The 20,598-nt window shown below is 47.1% G+C and overlaps 1 protein-coding gene across 2 annotated transcripts in view; it reads left to right on the forward strand.

The window, feature by feature from the left end:
* The window catches only part of Csmd1 (CUB and Sushi multiple domains 1), a 1,167,250-nt gene that overhangs the window by 314,584 nt on the left and 832,068 nt on the right, over positions 1 to 20,598 (forward strand). For both annotated transcript variants that reach the window (XM_058580132.1, XM_058580135.1), the window contains exon 2: positions 17,170 to 17,364. In XM_058580132.1, coding sequence (XP_058436115.1) covers positions 17,170 to 17,364 — 195 coding nt within the window. The remainder of the gene's footprint in view (positions 1 to 17,169; positions 17,365 to 20,598) is intronic.

The following is a 20,598-nucleotide window of genomic DNA, read 5'->3' on the forward strand; positions in this document are numbered from 1 at the left end:
CCACACTCTTCCAACCATGTTGTTCCTGTGTCACCTGGAGCCCTGAGGAATGGAGCCAGCTACTGTGGATTGGGACCTCTGAAACTGTGAACCCTCAAACAAACTTTCCCTCCTCTACAATTTTTGTGGTCAGGTGTTTCAGTCATGGTAGTGATGGAAGCCAACTAAAACAACAAGTCAAATCTGTGTCGACAGCGGAGGGGGGAAGGCAACTGTCTGGGGCACAGTGAACCATTTGAGAGGGTGGAAAAGTTTCATATTTTGATTGTGGTGCTGGTTTTGTGGGTGTGCTTGTTGGCCTAGGCCTTGAACTTCAGTCTGGTCTCAGGAGGCTCACCCAGGAGGGCAGGAGGAGTACCTCCTGAGCACAGTACCCCTCTTGTCTGCAGAGCTAAGCAGGAGTGACAGTGAAGAGGGGGCTGGATGTGTGTGATGCCGGGGCCTGGGCGATTCTGAACCGAATCACTGGTGGAACCCTCTCTAAAGGGTCCCATTACTCTGAATTCCGATCACTTGTTGCCTTGAGGTGACCTTTGAGTGATCCGTGTACAAGCTCCCAGGTGTGAAGCAGCAGTCTTCCCTGACGGTCCACAGGCCAACACTGGGGCTCCCTAGGCCAGCACCTCCTTTCAGTGTGGAATCCCTCCCTCTGCCCTTCAGGTTGCCACAAATGCTTCTCTTAGCACAGAATAAGAAAGGCCAGTTTCCCGGCCATGCTTTCTGAAGCCCATGGAGGGTCTTTGTGGCCAGCTGCAGTGCACCTGCACCAGCCCACAGCTTGCTGGAGCCCCCAGTGTCTCCTGGCTTCCTCCTGGGGAGGCTGGGGGCACTAGCCTCCAGGCTTGCCCTGTGCTGCAGCATAGGCCCATCGAGGAACCTCTCAGAGGAAGTGCTGAGAGCCATAGCCAAGTAGGAATGACACATGGCAATTTCCTTGTCAGCCTACCCCATGTTGCTTAGAGGGAGGACTCTCCATTGCGGAAATGGGCTTGCCTTGGACCCAGGTCATCTGCAGTGACATTGCATGAATGTTTGAGAAAGGGGACCCTGCTCAGGGATTAGGGTGGCTCCTGCTGCCTCAGGCGCCCGCTCCTGGAGTTCCCATGGAGTTCTTGTGGGGTTCTGAGAGAACTGGTACGCAGAGCCCGGTGAAGGGAGTGGATTTTTCCCAGAAGGTGCGTGTGGAGTGCCGGTGAGAGTCGGGAATAAAGAGTCGCTGTTTGAGTCTACAAGGCGGTGTGGTGGCTCGGTTATTTTGTGCCCAGACAGACCGCGGCAAGGAAGGCAGAGTTTGGTGGGCTCTGAAGTGGCCCACTCTGCTCTGCAGCCCACTGGCCCTCTTTCCAACGTGACTGTAGGATAGTGGCTGTGGACAGTCTAAGGTAGGAAGCTGTATTGTCCCTCAGCTATGAACCGTCCTGTGAGTTCCAGAATGCACCATACCCCTGCCAGGGAGGGGCCTTTTTCATAAACTGGGTGCCCCTGCTTCAGCCTGTTCCTGGTGGTTTGAAGACCCAGGGAAGGCCTCAGGCTGGACCCTGACACCTCTGGCTGGGCACTGAACTTGACCAATAAGATGCAGCTCAAGTCTGGAAGGGAAGGTACCCTGGGAAAGGCGGTACCTGCTTAGCCCTGAAGAAGTGTCTAGCAGCTGGTGCTGTGGCCAGGAGGGGGAGGACAGATGCCAAATGCAGCTCACTTTCAAGACATCTGTAACAAGGCTCCCCAGGCCTCGCCTTGAGATCTTCTGCCTTTACTGAGCCTTTGCTGAAGATGCCACCAGCAGAAATGACAGCAGCCTGTGCCTGGACACCAGGTCTCCAGACCCCTAGGCCAGAGCCTCTGGGAATGGCCTTGGTGTGTGTTTAATAAACCATGGACCCTCATGGCCAGAGCCCTAAGGCATCTATCTGCAGGGCGTGGCCGGGATTAATTAGGAAGACTGCTTAGGAAGAGACCTCAATACTGCAACACAGAGTGTGGATGGGTAGGTTCTTTGGTGAATTCAAAGAATAAAATCCTCAGACACAAGGGTGAGGGCAAAGTAACAAGATTTATTCGAGTAGTAGAAGGGAAGCAGAGCTCCTGAAGAAGGAGGGGTCCCAAGCGAGGGGCGCTCACAGGTGTCTGTTGTGTAGAGGTTTTGATGGGCTTGATGTGTCCCTATAGGTGATGCTGGGATACAGGATTTAGAAACGGGGCCAACCAGCTCTATTTTGTCTTCCTCAGCAAATCTGTAGAAAAGTGAATTCTGAGCCTTACTCAGCCCAAGAGTAGAGGTGAGGGTTTGTTGGCACAAGAGGAAGTGCCTTTTGTAGTTGGTTGTGTAAGGAACTGCCCTTGTGGCTAGGACCAGCTGGGGACAGAAGCTTAACTTATTAATTTTTTTTTTTTCAGTTCTTTCTTCCTCCTTCTCCAAGACCCTTTTCCTTCTGCCTGTGGATGCCACCTCTGATAAATACATTTAACTGCCCTTGGGGGAAAATGACCTCTCAGGCTGCTTCTTGCTGGTTAGGGGAATTGGCTGCTGCAGTCGGATTCCTCTCTCCAGGGTCTACCTAAGGGCCTTGTGAGAAGTTAGGAGGCAGCTTCATGGAGAATAGAATTTCCATGACCCTCTGGAGCTTAACAGACTCTGGGCATCTCGCACTTCATACGGAGTTACGTGGTAGTGGTTGGTGGTGACTGGACAGGTGTACGTGGAGTAGGGATCATGCTAGGAAAACAAGATTATACAACAAAGTATTTTCTGTTTTCGTAAACAAGAGCACAAACCCGTGTTATCAGCCAACCTCCGAAGACCACCAATATAGTAAGTTATTAAAACATAACATGTGGTCTCACATGTCATTTATTTGTGAACAGAGGTCGTTGGAGGCTTTAGAACCATCAACATTGTCAAAAATGTTGAACACAACATTTAATTTTTATGATGTCACAGTTGTCCCCTTGAGCTGTGGGATGTCACCTGATTTTTGTAAAGTAGCTTTTTATTGGCATTACCTGTGTTAGCTGAAGCATCTCTGTAGATGGGTCACTTAGGGCTCTCTTGATAAAGCTAGGTATGGCTTTTATGTGCCACATTACATCTTCTAGACCAATCTGAGGGATAAATAACAGAGCTAGATAACCTACCAATGAAACACAAATTGAGTTTACCTACGTAGGAGGGTAAGAAGATGATGCAGTCTCAAATGTACTTAGAACAAACTCATGACTCTGGTAGTGTGTTTTGTAACCCTCTTTATGACCTCCTGGTTTTACATACTTGTGAGAGGTCTGACACAAATGTACATCTCGAGTTACTTTGAAACATCCGTTATCTTTTTCTTTTTTTGGCTATAAACTCCTACCAGGTGTTTAAGATCAAGGTACTATCTACTGTTAGTCGGCTGGAATATTTTAGGGATCACTCTTGGGAACTTGTGAGAAGCGTCTTGGCTTGTTTAGCTTTTCCTTGACCAGTTGTGCCATCTGCCAGGATGAGTCGGTCTTACTGGTCCATGTGGCTTTCCCTGGAAGCATCGGGGTTCTGACCTGGTTTGTGGGTCAGTAGAAATGGGAAGAAGAGGTGAATGTGAACAGGATCGCAGGAGGGACATCTGTAGGACTTATTTATGGTTATTTACATGTAGGTTTGAGATGCGGTAAAATCTTAAATAATACAAACATCTGGGGGCCTAGATGAATGTGGAACTTTTTATTATTTTGCACATTTTTGTGCATATTACTTTTAACAGCATAAGGGCTTCATTTGGTACATGCATATAACATTTTGATCATTTTCACCGTATCATCACCCACTCTTGCTGACCCTCAACCCACCACACCCGCTTCCTTTTCTCTGATAGTTCCTCTTCTACATTCATGTCATCTCTCCCAACCCCCAGATTCCATTTATGAAAGAAAACTTTATATTTGTCTTTCTGCGTTTGGCTTATTTTGCTCAACATAATGATCTCTATTTCCAAACATTTCCCTGTGCATGACGTGATTTTGTTCTTTATGGTTCTTTGTTCTTTATGATTCTCCACTGTGTACATATGCCACATTTTCCTCAGCCATTCATCTGTTGAATAGCACCTTGGCTGGTTCCACCGTTTGGCTATTGTGGATTGTGTTGCAATAAGCATGAGTGTGCATGTCTCTCTATAGTATGTGGCCTTTAATAGTTCAGATATATCCTGAGGAGCAAGGTAGCTGGGTCATATGGTGTTCGATTTCTAAGCTTTGGGAGACTCCACACTGGTTTCCACAGTGGCTGTACTAGTTTACATTCCCACCATAAGTCCTGTGTCCTCACCAGCATATAACTTTATTTGTATCCTTGTTAACTGCCACTCCAACTGGGAGAGATGGAGATTCTATGAGGTTTTGCATTGCATTTCAGTGATGGCTAAATATGTTGAATTATTTTACTTATGTAAGTATTGGCCAGTTGTACTACTTTTGAGAAGTATCTGTTTAGTTCATTTGGAGACTTTCTAAGAAAATGAATGGGTGGAATTAGTTTTGGATCTGTGAGAATGGAAAAGGCTATGAATTCTACTGGGATCAATACTCAAAGTCCAGATAGAGCTGCCAGTCGATTGCTGTGAGAGAGGGTAAGACTCAAGTTATGAAAGGAATCGGGCTGGTAGCAGCTGCAAGGGATTTTAGAATAACAAACTTGAGTTCTCTTTGGAGGGAGATGGGGCAGGTGAGAGCGAGAGGTGGGGCAGTGGGGAGGGAGAGGTGGGGCAGGGCAATAAGTTGAAGGCCATCAGTCTGGAAGAGGAATACGCGAGGAGAGGGTGTTAAGTGGGGGCTCATCTGCCTGCCCACCAGCCTCCAGGGTCCACAGCATCTAGAGGCTTGTTCCTGAGAGGAGGACCTTATGTCCACTTCATGGCAAGTCTTCAAGATAGGAAAACTCTAAAAGGTTCAATTCCCCACTGCTACCAGCTTGTGTACCCCTGGGATACATGTCGCTCTGTGTCGGCCGTTGTCCCATGAGGGAAGCCACAGCACCACCTTCTCCACTCCGTCCCACGCATTAGTTTACCCCTGGGTAGAGAGCTGCCCCAAGGACAATGCCCTGTCAGTACGCCTGGGCCCGAGGGTATAGATGTGCTCCAGGTCTCCCACTGTGGCAGGATAGCCACTTTTGTATCGGACATGGTCAGAGCTGTCCTATCTTCCCCAAGATGGTTCTTTCTTTTCTTGAGTCCATTAGAAGTTTCAAATTATTGGTTATGCAAAAACGTGCAACCTATACCTTCAGGGGATGAAATTGGGCCCATATAGGTCTTTAAAACAGCAAGGGATGGTTTTTCCTCCAATAAAATATAGGCTCAGCATCCTTGATCAGCAGAAAGCAGTTACAGAAGATTGAGACTTGGCCAATGACTGCTCATATTAAAGAGGGTCAACTCTCTGAGGAGTGAGGCAGGATAAGAAAAGCCTGATTTCCCAGCCATGTTTCCATTGGTTAGCAGGAAGCTAGCTTAGATGTATTTCTACAACATGACTCCTTTAAGTCATGCAAAAGGTCTTTCCTCGGGCATTTCCAGACACAGAATACTGGGCTCTGACCACCTGGGCTGACAGTTCCGAGCACCAGCATACCTGTGCGGGCCACCTGTGGGATGGGTGCACACTTGCTCCTGCCTTCCCCCAGAGCCGACCTGAGCTCACGTGCATTGTCCACACTGTGCGAAAGCATAAGCTTCCTGAAAGCCACCTTCAGATGGAATGACCTAGCTCTTTGCGACTTCTCTCAAACTGAGCAAAGGACCCAAGTCCAGGCTGTTCACACTGAGAACGGGGCTGACTGGCCACACTAGTTGAAGGTACTGATTATGTCCCTTCCCTAAAGAATGTGGGTAGTTCTCTAGCAGCAAACCGGTGCCTTACAGGCTGACCCTGGCCATGCTGCTCTCAGCTCCTATTGGAGTGTATGTCACTGTGTGGTCATGAGCCTCCTGCATTGGAATCACAGGGTGATGTGGCCGGTCAAGTGGAACACACCCAGCCTCCCCAGATCGGCAGAATTTGAGATCTGGGTTTGGGCTCTGGAGCTCCTCAGATTTATTATTTATTTATTTATTTATTTATCTATCTATCTATCTATCTATTTATTTATTTTACTTCCCTGATGCGGTGATGGGCAACATCCTTGTCATGTTGAGGGCATGACACTGATGAGGGGACAGCTGGCTTTTTCTATGGAGACCTGCTCTGCATTTCTCACCAGTGGCAATACTTTATAATGTGGAGAGAGTTCTAGACTTTGGAGTTTGCCAGCCCACCTTCTTAATTTCAAGTGTTGGAGTCTAGCACAGTAGATCAGGAGACGGGCTGAGCAGCGGCTAGATCTTCCCTGTGTCCCCATCCTGGAAAAATGTTGTCAGAGTCCTGGAGTGACAGAACCCCACCTGGGGACATTCGGGATCCTTGAAGTAGAGTTGGGGTGAATATATATTTGATAGTCTTATAAAAATAGCCTGCGTATGGCTATATGGAATTCTTCTGTGCATGTTTTAAGGGCTCAGAAAATCGTCCTTTGCTCTTTGCCAAGTGGTTGGCTGGCCCCACTTCTGCGGAATTCTCCCGGCTGATGGGTGCCCATTGCCAACAGCAGTTCTATTCATCTGCCTGTCTTTGATCACCTCTTGCCTTTCTGCCAAATTTTTTAATAAATTGGCCTTTGCCACTAGATAAAAGATTATCCCATCACCCCTGTTAACAGACTTTCCTTTAGCACCTTTGATGCACCCCAGAGTCACTTTGACTTGGTTATTTCTGGGAAAATTTAGAGCCACTTGCTTGCAATAACCAATTGTTGTTTGAATCGCTTTTCTTTGCTCATTCAAAATTGCATTTTGTGCGAGGTCACGAAGAAACAGACTAACAATAAGAGTGCATCACTTTATATTTGTTGAGCGCTATGAATTCTGCCAAAGCCTTTTCAACCTTGTGGTCTCATTTAACTAAATTATGCTGTGGGATTGGATCTGCCTTCCAGGATCATGCCACACCGAAAGGAACAGCCTTGCTTGGTTTTACTAGGGCGTCTTTTGATTTTCGTTTTTTACTCTACTCTTGGAAACTTGGATGCATTTCCTGCCGGCTTTGTAAGTTACACCTGGAGCAGCCCAGACGCTGGGCTGCTCCCGCGGCTTTGTCTGCAGGAGCCTGCACTGGGCACAGACTGGCTGCAGGCATTCCCTGCCCTCCCTTCTTCTCCTTTCCCTGCTTCTGCCTAAACTCGCGGAAGGGCCCTTCAGAACAAAGCCAGGGCTCTTCCAACCCCTGCTGGCTGAGTGTCTCTGTTCTTACTCCCAGGCCCCAGAGACAGAAGAGCCCCCACCCTGAGCACTCACTGGTCACTGGTCGGAGTGCAGGTCCCCTGAGGCTCATGCAAAGGTGAGTTTATGTGCAGCGCTGCAGCACTTGAAGTCCCCTTGGAGGTCCAGGAAGTCCCCTAAAATGTTCAGAATTGGTACCCAGATAGATGGCAGGACCCCTTCTTGGGAACTGAGAATTTTACATCCATGGACAGTCCGTGCTTTTGTGCCTTGATGCTTGGTCTGAGGGCTGCCCTGTCCAGGCAGCAGCCCACATCCAATGACAGGGCACGTGGGGTGGAGGCTATGGCCTCTCCATTCCAGAGATGTCCCTCCCTCTGGGACGACTGAGGCCTCTGTGGGCTGCGCTGTGGCTCCCTTTGCTTCTCTGCTGACCCTGCTTGCTCCCTGCCCCTTGCTGCCCTCCGACCTGCACTCGGTCTCTGCGGCAGCCAGCTGCCCAGGAAACTGCCATCTGGACTCACCTCCTAGGAGGAGAAATTGGGACCTGGATTAAACTATGCTTGATCAACTCAGTTGTTCAGTTTAGAACCCAGGCAAAAGCAGCCTCCTGATCTCCACGGCCCTCCCCCCTCCAGTGGGGATGCTGCTGCAAAGGTGGGACCAGTAGTTAGATCACATCCCGCCCCTTCTGTGGGCAAGAATCTTAGCATTTGGAGTATTAAGAAAGTAGACTAAGATTGTCTTCAGCTTGTATTAAGAAAGTTCCATGTAAAGAAAACAGTAAGCAAACTGACAGATTCATTTTTAAACTTTGCATTGGTTGTCAAAGATATTTTATCCAATTTCCCTTTACATTTTATACTTTTCATTCTGGAAGGTTTGAGAAAGAGGCCAGAAGTTACATGCATTCTTAACAGCAGCTGAAGCCCAGCATTGCAGACAGGATCAGGTAATGGGCAGGCAGGACAGAAAAACAGGGGTCCTAACTGCTTGGCTGGTAGGGTTCTCCCCTGTTAAACTATTACCAAGAGTATTCTCTTCTAATATTGCATTCACTTTTATAAGCGTTTCACTTTCCGTTACATCAGTATAAACTGAGGATGTGTATGGTGGAAGCAGCGTGGTCCCCAGAGACGTGGGCTCACCCCTGCTGTCCTACCCAGCATCCTCCCCAGTGTCCTCAGGCTTTCTGGGATCCATCTTCAGTGTGATATTAAACATTCATTGATAGCCTCGTGGGGATTGGAGAGCACAAACTCGGCAAGTGATAGATACTATTTTTAAGATAATTAAGTCTGTACTTTGGAACCCTGAAATACATGTGTGCCTTTTGTGTGGTTAAATCTATGAGGGTCTTCGCAGTGCCAGGTTGGGCTTCGGATTCCCACTGTCCCTTCAGGACAGCTGGCCAGCAGCACTCTGCAGAGTCCTCAGGGCCCTGTGCTTACACCAGAGCTGCTGCTTCCAAAGTACCTGGGTCTCCATGGTGGGTTGGAGCTGTTGAGCCTGAGTGCAGGTCCCTGCCTGCTGCCTGCCAGGGTGTTGAGAACCTGTGTGTAAGGTTTGTTCACAGGCTCTTCCTACTGATGCAGCTCCTTCTGAAGCTGCTGCTGGACTCCCTGACCTGGCTGCTGACACCCAGGCTGCAGGGCATCTGTGGCAGCCCGAGCCCAGCTAAAGATGTGGAATGTAAAGAGGAGGGCACATGGAAAATACTGGACATTGCTGAACAGCTTTAGGAGGAATTCTGTCTGCTCCTGGCTTGGTTATTACTTTGTAATAGGTATTTTTTTTTCCTGGTGCTGTTTCCTACCTTCTCATGGCAGAAGCATAGGTAATTTGAGAACTTTTACAATATAAACATCACATGCTCTGTTTTCAGCTAAGCATGGCTTTTGACACCTCCCACAAACTTGACATATTCTCTTGTCATTTCCCTCTCGTTCGACTAGCCTCTAACATCCCTTGAGTTCTGTCGCAGCCATTAGTTCTGTGTGCCGTCATGGCTGAGAACAGTGTGGAGCCTGGTCTCCCTGTTCCTCCTCGTGGGTCGGTGGGCGTTTGCTGGGTGTGCTCTGTGGCTTCTCGCCTCCTTCTGGCCAGGCACCCTTCTATGACTAGATTGTTAGCCCTGACTGTTTCTTTGCATTGAACGTCTGTGCAGGACATTGACCTGGCCATGGAGCGCTCTGTCCTTCTGTGAGTGGGGCCGTCTCCTCCCATTGTCTCTTTCTGTCCGACGCGTTTTCCTTGCAGCCTAGGGCTGGACTTTCTCCCCATCGGATCATCTTTGCATTTTAACCTGGATAGTTCCCATTTACACTTCCTGGGACCATTGACACTGTTGGATTTAGTCATCGACCTGTTTGTGTTCTTTCTCTGTTTTCCTTTCAGTTAATTGAGGTTTTTTAAATTCCACTTTGTCCTTCTTGCTAGTTTGACTTTGTTATCTCAGTGGTTACTCCAGGACCTATGGGGCACATCTTCACCTTATCAATGCCTGATGCTTTATTTTATTCTCATTTTTGATTGACTGCTTTCTCACTGCGGGTTGACTTTATTTCCAGTCTTGGTAATTATTGTTTGATGTTGGGGAGTAGAGACTTAATTTCGGAGGATGCTGAATATTTTTGTTTCCCCAAAGCTACTCCTGAGCATTTTTTAGTTGTGAATCTTTTTTTGGAGGAGAGTGATTCTTACAGATACTGCTTGTTAAGACTGGGTTGAGGTGAGGCATTGAGGGTGCTGCTTCCTCACTGGTAACTTCTGATCTGCCATCTGACTCTTGTGTCATGGTGAATGACAGCTAGATGAGCCCCTGTGGTGTTTGGGGTGGGAAAGGCAAGGTGCTGCAGCTCCATTGGTGAAATGAGGACAAAGTGTTCCTTTAATGTGAAGACACAGGCTGCGAGAATCGGCTGAGTGAAGTCAAAGTCTAGGACGGTGAGATCATCTCAGGACTTCAGCTAGGGAACACTTCACAGCTGCGCTAGTGGCCTTTGCTTCACTACAACAAAACACCCGAGATAAGCAACTTACAAGGAGGAGAGGTCTGTTCGGGCTCATGATTCAGGGGTTGCAGTTCAGGGTTGCTTGACTCAGCAGCTTTGGGTGTGTGGAGGCACAGGACTGCTGGGCTGAGTGTGTGGCATGGGAAACCTCACCCGCAGAGGCTGGGAAGTGGGGAGAGACAGGCCAGCAGGGCCCCAGTGGCCTCACTTCCTTGCACTAGGCCACCCTCCTGAGCCTCCCGCCTCCTTCCCACGCTACAGGCTGCAATCAGGATTCAGCACACGGCCTCAGGGACAGCCCAGGTCCCAGAGCAGCCCTCCCTGAAGTCATTTTTCATGGTCTAAATGACATTGCAATGGGCGTGTTTGTGTTCTCGCTTGTCAAGACCCTGTGTCCTCCAATCACTGTTTAGACCTGTAGAAATCCTTTCTGTGGGCTTCAGACCCCTTTGCCAACGGGACTTCTGCGTGTGTTCCCTCTGGGCACTGTCTGTCCTGTAATGTTTTCCTGTTATCCAAGTTTGAGGGTAAAACTGGAAACACGTTTAGAGAAGCCGCAGAAGAGTTCTGACCTTACCTCAACCTCAGAGACATCCCAAGTCTGGGTGTCCCTGTTACTGGACCAAAGGCAGCTCTTCCAGAGCTGCAGATTGGATGGCTTTATTTTATTTTCACTCTTCTCTTTTGGTGCTGCCAACAATTTCATAAGAATGATATCTTAGCTGGTCATGGTAGGGCACACCTGTAATCCCAGCAGCTCAGGAGGCTGAGGCAGGAGGCTCACGAGTTCAAAGCCAGCCTCAGCAAAATCCAGGAACTAAGCAACTCGGCAAGACCCTTCTCTAAATAAAATACAAATAGGGCTAGGGATGTGGCTCCGTGGTTGAGTTCCCCTGAGTGCAATCCCCAATACCAAAAAACACAAATGTTTTATTGCCGTGCTCACAGACTCTAAATCTACCTATGCAAATCCTGACACCAATACACAAATCTGCGTGTCCTTGAAACTGTGCTGCAGTCCTCCCAATAAAATTGAGATAATAGCATTGTTATACCACTTAGTGTAGAACCTAGCACATAGTGTCTTGTGTAAGTTTACCAAGTATCATTATAATTAAATAGAATTAATGGGCTAAATAAAAATCTCGGCTGCCTTTCTCCTCTGCATCCCGTGTTAATGACTATGCTGCAAACTAAGGACCATCTTGATTTTGATACACTTTTCTTTTCCTGGTTGTTTTTTCTTTTGGGGATTTGGGCATGTGATCAGCTTGCATATTTTAAAGTGCACTCTTTTCTTCACATTTGCAGGTACTTTAGAATGAAAGAAACACATTAGTGGTTGTGGACGGAGTGCACACCTTTCCACCCACATGTTCCGCCACCTGTTTTACTCACATTATCTGATTCCATTTCAAAAGAACCTTACAAATAGCTTTTATTCTTCTTTCCCCTTTTCCAGCCCTGGTACCTGAGGCTGAGGTAATTCGCCCAATGTCCCGCAGTCACGAGCCTGTCTGGGCTGGCCTCTGGTGCCCGTGACTCCTTGTGCTCTGTGATGGCTATAAACACCTGCACAGCTGCCTCCACCATGCAAAATCTCTCTCTTCTGCTTTGGCCCCACCTTGGCTGTCCGCCCGCGATGCAGCTGGCACACTTCCTCCTGGTGCCCGGCTCCTCGCACTGTTCATGGCCTGGTGTGTGCAGGCCACCTCTGCTCTGTCCCTCCTGGCTGCAGAGGGGACTTGAACGTGGACGGCTCTGCGCGACTGCCCCTCTGCTCTTGTCCCCCCTGCTCCCACAGGCTGCTTATTTTACTGATTGGCCATGATCCAGTGACTGTAAGAGAAGAGGTCAGGTTTCCAGATTTGAAACCCTGATTTTTAAACCTTGAAAACGATCTAACAAGATTTTTCTAATCTTCCCAAGGCAGCAGGAGGAGGAGGGGTGAAGAACTTTCCCAGGGTAGCCGTCTATAGGCAAGCACATCTCAGACGGTCTGTTCACTTTGGCAGTGACTTAGGCCCCGTGGGTGTTTGAGGTTTATTTCCTTAGCCAAGAGAGACGGGCACTGTGTAAACAAGCCTTCCCCAGGAGCCCTGGGGACCGTTTCCATATGAGTGTACCTAATGAAATTTCATTGATTGTACACATGCTGCTAAAAATGCCACTGCTCCTTTGGTGGATTTCAGACTTCTTTCTGCTAGCCTTCTGTCCCATTTAGTAATGAATATTAATGCTGTATTTTATTGTACTATCGTGTTTTCAATTTTCTTTTGGAAAGGGATTTAATGTGACATCCATTTAATCATTTAAACAGTTGGGTTAAAGGTTTGATGTGATAGCCCAATTAAGTCACTGAATTGTGACCATATGTACTTGCCAAATCAAAATCGCTGTGGAGGGAGTTTTCATGCGCATAATTAGGATGACAGTCCCCCGTGCTGCGGCCCTGGTGTAAACTTGGCTCCGCAGGGTCTGGTGGAAACCTGCCACGGGAGGTAGAGCCTTTCCCAGGCTCCTCACAAGAAAACCCTTCACATTACCAAACGCGAGCTCAGAGCACGGAACTCCCATCACCTAAAGAAGCATCCCTTTCTTGAAGCTTCCATGGGAAAGCGCTCACAGTGCTCAAGGAGGGGTGAGGGGGAATTAAGGTAGGGTCAAGACGATTTGACACACTTACCAGATACTCTGTGTGCCCCTGGGAGGCACAAGGGACATTCACTGTCTTCAGAGGAATGGGCTAAAAAAAAAAAAGTTAACATGAAATTGGCAGAAACAAAAATCGGGATAAATTTCCTAGATTTTAAATAAGTTTCTCTGATCCACCAAATTTCTGTTTTAGTAGTTTTTATGTATCTCAGTCTTAAGTATTTGAATAGAATTATCATACCATCTAGTTTTTTAGTTTCATAAACCTGTGAATTTTTGTGAAATTGATTGTTCTAGAATCTGAGCATTTTTGCTTTTCTTATTTTGTAACTCCAGTTATGCCTGTTTGCTTATTGACATTATGCTAAAACTTAAATGAAAAAATTTTCAAGATGTAATTGTTTATAAAAATAAAGATCCTCAGTCCCTAAATCATAAACGTATAACTTTGTGCTACCAACCAATGACTTTAAATATTAAAAGGTAGTTTTTAATTACTCTAAGCTATTTTTCTTTAAATAATCTGCATTCAGCTGCCAGGATTGGCACACACCTGTATATAGGGAGGCTGAAGCCATGGATTGCTAAGTAGAGGCCAGAATGGGCAGCTTAGAGTGACCCTGTCTCAAAATAGAAATTAAAAGGGCTGTGGGTGTAATTCGGTGGTAGATTGCCATGGGGTTCAAGCTCTAGTACTGAAAAATAAAATTAAATTTTATTTAAATTCGGTTTAAGGCTCTGATATCTGTATACATTTTTTTTTGTGTGTGTCAAATGTGGGAACAGAATGATTTAAAGTTACAAATTATTAACTGATTCTGTTTTCCAACATGATATTTTGGCCACCTGCTTGGGGAAAATTTGATTTTTTTTTTTTCCAGCTTCCATCAGGATTATGAGCTATGCACACAACTAAGGTTTAGATCTATGAAAACACATGCTCTATATGTCATTAAAGATAGTTATTATTTAGTTGAACCAACACACATCTAGCCAGCGCCTGCTGAGGGTGGGCCACCATTCTTGACCCTGTCAGAGATGAAAAGGGAGCGCCCCAGGCTGGAGGCAGGCGGGACCTGCAGGAGGCGCTCAGCCAGGCGCAGCTCCATCCCATAAGAGGGTCAGAGCAGGGGTGTGGAGACCCAGGAGGTCTCCTTGGCCTTTGCATCTCTCCCTGACTACGGCTGGCTAGCCAGGAAGCACTAGGGAGCAGAGAGCAGATGAGAAGGAGACCTAGACGCCATTCCACTTTCCTGCAGTCTTGCCCATTGAGAACGGGTCCCGCCGTGCACAGGCCGAGAGTTGATGCGTGTTGTCCGCATGCTACTATGACCAAGTGTCAGGATGTTAAGGCCAACACATCTCAGGACAAGGACAAAAATGGAAGCCATCAAAGTGGTCTAAACGCCCAAGAAATGGCCACCCTGGCTGCCCTCCTGAGTAGGCTGCACCCTTGGAAGGGAAGCCGACAGTTGGGTTGGGGTCAGCTACAGCTTTTGGGCCATTGGAAATAGGATGTTAATCGTGAGAACAGCACATGCTCCAGGGTTTTTTGTTGTTGTTTCTGACAGTTCCTACGTTCAGCATTCGCACTAATTTCCCCTACTAAAGTCATCTTTCCTAGATTGACATTGAGCGGAAGAGCTTGTTCTTCCCAGGTGTAGGGTGAGCTCTGTTGACATTTCAGGACACTGGTGTTCAGACGCCCCTTCAGAGCCGTGACAGGAGGTTCCCTTTGTCGGCTGATGTTTCCCCCAGTGATGCATTTCCGTGCGTTTCCGCCCTCCTGGGAACACTACTGACAGTCCAGGATTGGCACCATGCTGTCCCATATGCAAGTCCAAGGGCCACCCACGTGGCCCTGCCCGCCCCCAGGTGCCCACTGTCTGTTGCTGTGGTATCGTGTAACGTGGGGCTTCCCGTACAGCAGACAATCATAGAATCCATGGCAGAGTTCACTTAGAAGCGTTTCTTGCTGTTCTCCACAGTAAAACAGTTTTCAAGTGGGTGGTTCTTACTTTCCATTACTTTGCATTTGTGCGACTGACAGTTGTGTTAGCAGGTGTGAAGCACTGGGTAGATTTTCTCCTTGGAGGCAGTTTACCTGGACACAGCTGATGGAAGCCTCCTCCTGGGATGAGAATAGGTGGCTTGTCTTCTGAGCCTGGCGTGATGTCTTGGCATGTGACCTCCGGTCCCTGGGTGCTGCACATGACAGGACAACTCACCTTACTTCCCAACTGAGTGGTGCTCCCTTGTGTGGCCAGAACAGGTGCTTCCCCGCTCCCCCCCCCCCGCCCCGCAGTGGACACTCTGGTGCATTTGTACCTGGCTGCTGTGAGAGGCCCATAGTGCACGTGCAGGGGCAGGTCTCCTCCCAACACAGTGATGTCTTCTGCTTTGGACAGGGGCCAGCAGTGGGGTGGTTGGATCCTATGGAAGTTCAGTTTTTAGGTCTTGTGGAGCCTGCCTGCTGCTCTCATAATGGCCCCACTAACTAATATTCCCACCACATGTCCAAGGGCTCCCTGCCACCTGCAAACTCGCCAGCACTGTCTTCTCCATGAGCTTCACTCCCAGAGTCTGAGGTGGCACCTCCGTGTAGTCTGATCTGTTTCCCTGATGATGGTGACGTGGAGCGTGTTTTCATGTATTTGTTTCCATTTTCATATTTTCCTCAGATGTCTATTCAGATCATTTGCTCATTTTTAAATTGGGTATTCATTTGTTTTGATTTAAAATTGTTTGATTTTTTTTAAGTGGATCTTACAGAATTGGAAGCAGAACAGTCATTGCTGGAGCCTGTACAAAGGTGCAGTTGTAGTAGGGATGACTTCTAATGTCGTGTAGCGCTGCAGAGTCATATGGTTGACCACAGTGCTCCTGTATTTCAAAATGGCTAGTGGAGAAGTGGGTGTGGAATTAAACATAGAATATACTTATTATTATTTTTTTGATACTAGGAATTGAACCCTGGGGTGATTAACCATTGAGTCACATCTCCAGCCTCCCTTTTTTTACTTTAAGACGGAATCTTGCTAAGTTGCTTCAAGCCTTGCTACATTACTGAGGCTGGCCTTGAACTTGTGATCCTCTTAACTCAGCCAAGAGCACTGGGGTTTTAGGCACATGCCACTGAACCTGTCTAGAACATGCTTTTTTAAGTGTTCAACACAGTTGATTGTAGGTTGTACTAAACTATTTTGTTTTCTGAATATATTTTGGTACATTGTTTTCAGAAAATTTTAAAAACTAGATATGAACACTACTTGATTATGTAAATAGAGATCCATAATCATGTCAATATTAAATACCAAACTACTAATTACTAATATTATTCTCTAAATTTTTATTTATAGCTAAGTTTGGACTTAAGTCATTTCAAAAGAAATAAAAAAAAAAACATAAGCACTTAGCTCATTTGAATACACTCATTACTGAGGACATGCTCATTGAAAACTAGCAGCAGGAGACAGTCCACAATCTCACATGTCATCCATTCTGCCTGCTGTTGCATCAACTTTGTGCAAAAGCCTGTTCTTTGACCATGGAATAAAATCTTGTCTATTAAGTCTCAAAGCAGTTGATTGACTAGAACCTCAGCCAGAAGAAAAGTCAGGTCAGAAAAGAACAGAATCCAGACCCTGCTTTGGAATCGCAAGTGAATGTGGTCCTCATGTTGTCCCAGGGAGTAGTTAAAGCTCCCCCAGGTCAGATGCTGTAGTTGTGCAGAGCCCAGGCCTGAGTTCCAAGACAGTCAGGTGTTTAATCTGATGGAGGGGACCTTCAGTTTAGTCCTCATGCAGCTCTGTGTCCCTCAGACAGGACATTGGCTAGAGTGTGCATCTAGCCTGAGGTCGATGAGGCATGCGGGCGCTTCCTGATGTGCTTGTCATTTCCCCCAGACCTCAGTGTCCCCAGTGTTATCTGGTGGCTGGCTGCATGGACATGGAACCCCGACCTCATCTGGATCACCAGATCCCAGCACAATGGGGTTTCTTGTCTTTTAATGATATATGTTTATCTATACTTTTTAAAATGGTTATAAAGATACTATTATACAGATATTCTAAACACTGACATCATTAGATTTTTTTCCTGTGCTAAAGTTCTGATCATTTTAATAGTTCAAAGCGGTGCCTATACGGTGATATGAATGGATCTCAGAAGAATTGTTTTTCACTTTTGTTTTTTCTTTCTCTTTCCCATAGTTCTACCAAGCCACACATGTGGACATCCTGGGGAAATACTGAAAGGTGTTCTCCACGGGACGAGGTTCAACATAGGAGATAAGATCCGATACAGCTGCCTCTCTGGCTACATCTTGGAAGGTCACGCGATCCTGACCTGCATCGTCAGCCCCGGGAATGGTGCCTCCTGGGACTTCCCGGCTCCTTTCTGCAGAGGTACTGTGCAGCAAGCGCTTTTCTGTAAAGTGCCGTGGGCAGAGAGAGTGACTCTGGAGCTGATTCAATACATGCCCACTTAAGGTGGGGTGGAAGTTAAGAGGCCAGCTCGTCTTTTCCACACGCAACATGACGTGTTCTGTAGGAATCCGTGGCTAGGACCTTATAAATCCACCAGCCAGTGTGTGCCATGTTATTATGTCTCCCAAGTTCTAAAGTTTCCTTCATTTATCTCCCAGACTTTATGCACTTCTTTGTGTGGCTCCCTCTGGTCAAGATGTTCTATTATCTTACATATGTTTATGTCCTTCTGGATCTGAGGATTCTGAGTTTACCTTTTTCTCATTAAAAATGAAAAACACCCTTTGATAATTAAATTGTACTTTGAGAACTCTTGCAGCACTCTTAAACTGTGAAATAAGGTAATCATAAATAACTGCACTATTTCAAATGTTCATTGCTGACTTAGGGTGTAAAGCTAGTGACTTTTCCTGAATCTCTGAAATTCTAACTTTTCTGATGAAATCATTTTACTTTTCTAGTCTTTATAAAACCATCTTCAAACTCTTGCATTTTGACTTTCCTAAGAAAATGCATCTTGAGAGTCAAAACTAAAATATAGCCCGTATTTGTTGAAGTTGTGTCTTTTTTCTTTTTCTTTTCTTTTTAAGCACCCTGGGTGGCTCAGTTCCTGAGCCACCTCCCCAGCACTTTTCATCATTTTGAGACAGGGTCTCCACTGATATGCTTAAGGCCTTGATAAGTTGCTGAAGCTGGCCTTGAACTTACAAACCTCCTGCCTCAGCCTCCCTAGTTGCTGGGATTACAGCTGTGTGTCACCATGCCTGGCTATTGAGGTTTTAATGAAATGCCAGAAAATGTGCTGAGTGCTTCTCTTGGATCATGTATAAGCCAAAATTAAAATCCAGACTTGGGAGTGAGCTTGGTATCTGTCCTAGTGGGAGTGCACACCCGGGAAGCCCATGAGCCCACACAGCAGGTTTGATTTTCTTTGCAAGGCGTTGGCTAACCAGCACATCACTCACTCCGGGCCCCAGCCTGGGTCCTCTGTCCCACTTCATCCTTTCATCTTGTCACAGCTGTGCCTCCAGTGAATTTGTCGAAACGAAATCTAAGTCCAATTTGTCATTTATTTCCATTACCATCCCTTTAACTGTTTAAAGAAAAAAGAAATATTTTCGATGGCATTTATTTTGTTGCTAGGTTATATTTTAGGGTCGTAATTACAGTGTTTTGTCTACGGTTTAACCGTCTGGACCAGGATAGCATCATCAAAACTGAGTCACCGTGTCCTCGGGGTCTTTCCACATGAAAACCCCTCGGAAGCCATAGGTGCTGCCCAGGTTGTGTATATCACCTTAGTTTGCTCGCATTTCCTTCCCCCACCCCCTTTTTACTAAAGGGTCTTTACTTATTCCAGTTACATACCTTATAAAGTCAGAGTTGAACTGATCTGTCAATCATCTTTCTATGCTTTCACCAGTTCTATCAAATCCCAGCTTCATCAAGGTTCTTTTGTCATTTAGATTTTCTTCTGATTAATGAATTTATACTAAAATACTCAAGTCTTGTCTTTTTCTATACTTGGCCTAGTAAGGATACCAAGGGAATTAAATAATGTGAAAGACACAACAGTATCTTATTGATTTGAATAACTGGATCACAAAAAATGTCAGGAATCTAATTCTTACAAAGGTGTAGATGTGGCATTAGCTGAGAGAGACATAAATGGAGTTCATCGGGGTCGGGTGAGATGATTCCAAAAAATGAAATGTGCGTATTTTTTGCTTCCCAAAAGTTCTAAGTCCTTTAGTCCCAGGAATTGCTAGAGGATCCTTCTTGATGGTGTTACTGACAGAGGCACCAGAGTGTCCCTTCACAGGGACTGTCCAGTGTTTCAGACATCGACTTTTCTTTCCAGGGGGTGTTGTTTAACCTGAAGGATGACACGGGGCAAGTGCCACACAGGGTCATGGGCAGCTCTTCAGGGAAGTAACCTGGCTGTCTACTCAACATAGCTAGTAGGCGCTGCAGTACGAGGTCACCCAGCTGCCTGAGACGCACCCTGAGAGGGAGACCAGTGTGGAACCGCTCCTGTTCCGAGCCAGGCAGGTCCCTCTGGAGGAGCAGGCTTGCAGCCACTCCCACTGGTGCCAGACCTCTCACCTCAGCTGTCCTCTCCCCTCTCAGTGCTGCCCGCCATCCCCACCGTGGGCCGCAGTCCTTCAGAGGGTGCCCTGGGCACCTTGCGCAGGGGATGTTTGGAGGCCAAGCGCAGCGGGCGGGGTCTCACACAGTCAGCGGAGGCCGTGCCCAGCCCTGAGCACTGTAGTGACTTTTGACTTGGTGGAACGCAAAGCCAGTTCAGGGGCTTTTAGGTCCCAAGCATTGTTCATGTCCTCCTTGGCCCTTGTCTTTTGAGAAATTCCCATTCACCTCCTCCGTCCATTCCCATCACTCCTGTTTGCCGTCAAGTTGTTGGAGCTCCCTGCATATTCTGGGTGTCAACCCTCGGGACATGCGTGCTTTGCAAGTCCCCCTCTGCCGCCTGTCTCCTCCCTTGGACTGTCTGCTCTGCTGTGCAGAAGCTTCTTAGCTTGATGGCATCCCGGGTTTCTCTTTCGTCTCCCATGGCATGATGTTGTGGTCTCTTTTGGATCTTGGCCTACAGAGGTGTCTCCCCTCGTTCCTCAGAAATCTGGGTGTCTCACAGCGTCAGGTCTTAGATTTCTGCCTTCAGTCCATCCTACTAGTATTTTTAAAGCATCAGTTCAATTTTTGAAACATTCTTGGCTGCTGCTGAATTAGGGGTTCAGTCAAGTCATTCACCTGAGGTTACTTGTCACCAGTGCTCCTTGTCTGAGACTCCAAACAGACAGAAGTAAGTGAAAGGCAAACCAAAACAGTGACTTCATAACCAGTGACACAGGCACGAGGTATGTGTTTGCCATAGATACCCACAAACTACCCCACATACAGGCAAATATGCACCCCTAATGAAGAACAGACAGGGGAGTGGGTGACGTGGATCTCCACCAATAGACCTGCCTGCCAGTCCCAGGTAGTACTGACCACTGTGACTGACTGCTTTGAGGGGCTGTGATAGGTGTCAACCACCATGGAAGAAGCGGGGTTGAGAGTGACCAGCTTCATCTGTCCAACAGGCAGCCGGGTCACCCTTCCCACTCAGAGGTTGGGAGATGAGTAATCTGT

Source organism: Marmota monax, unplaced genomic scaffold (genome assembly GCF_021218885.2).
Source record: "Marmota monax isolate L192 unplaced genomic scaffold, Marmota_monax_Labrador192_F-V1.1 WCK01_AAM20220418_F8-fsc00195, whole genome shotgun sequence".
Taxonomy (NCBI): Eukaryota; Metazoa; Chordata; class Mammalia; order Rodentia; family Sciuridae; genus Marmota; species Marmota monax.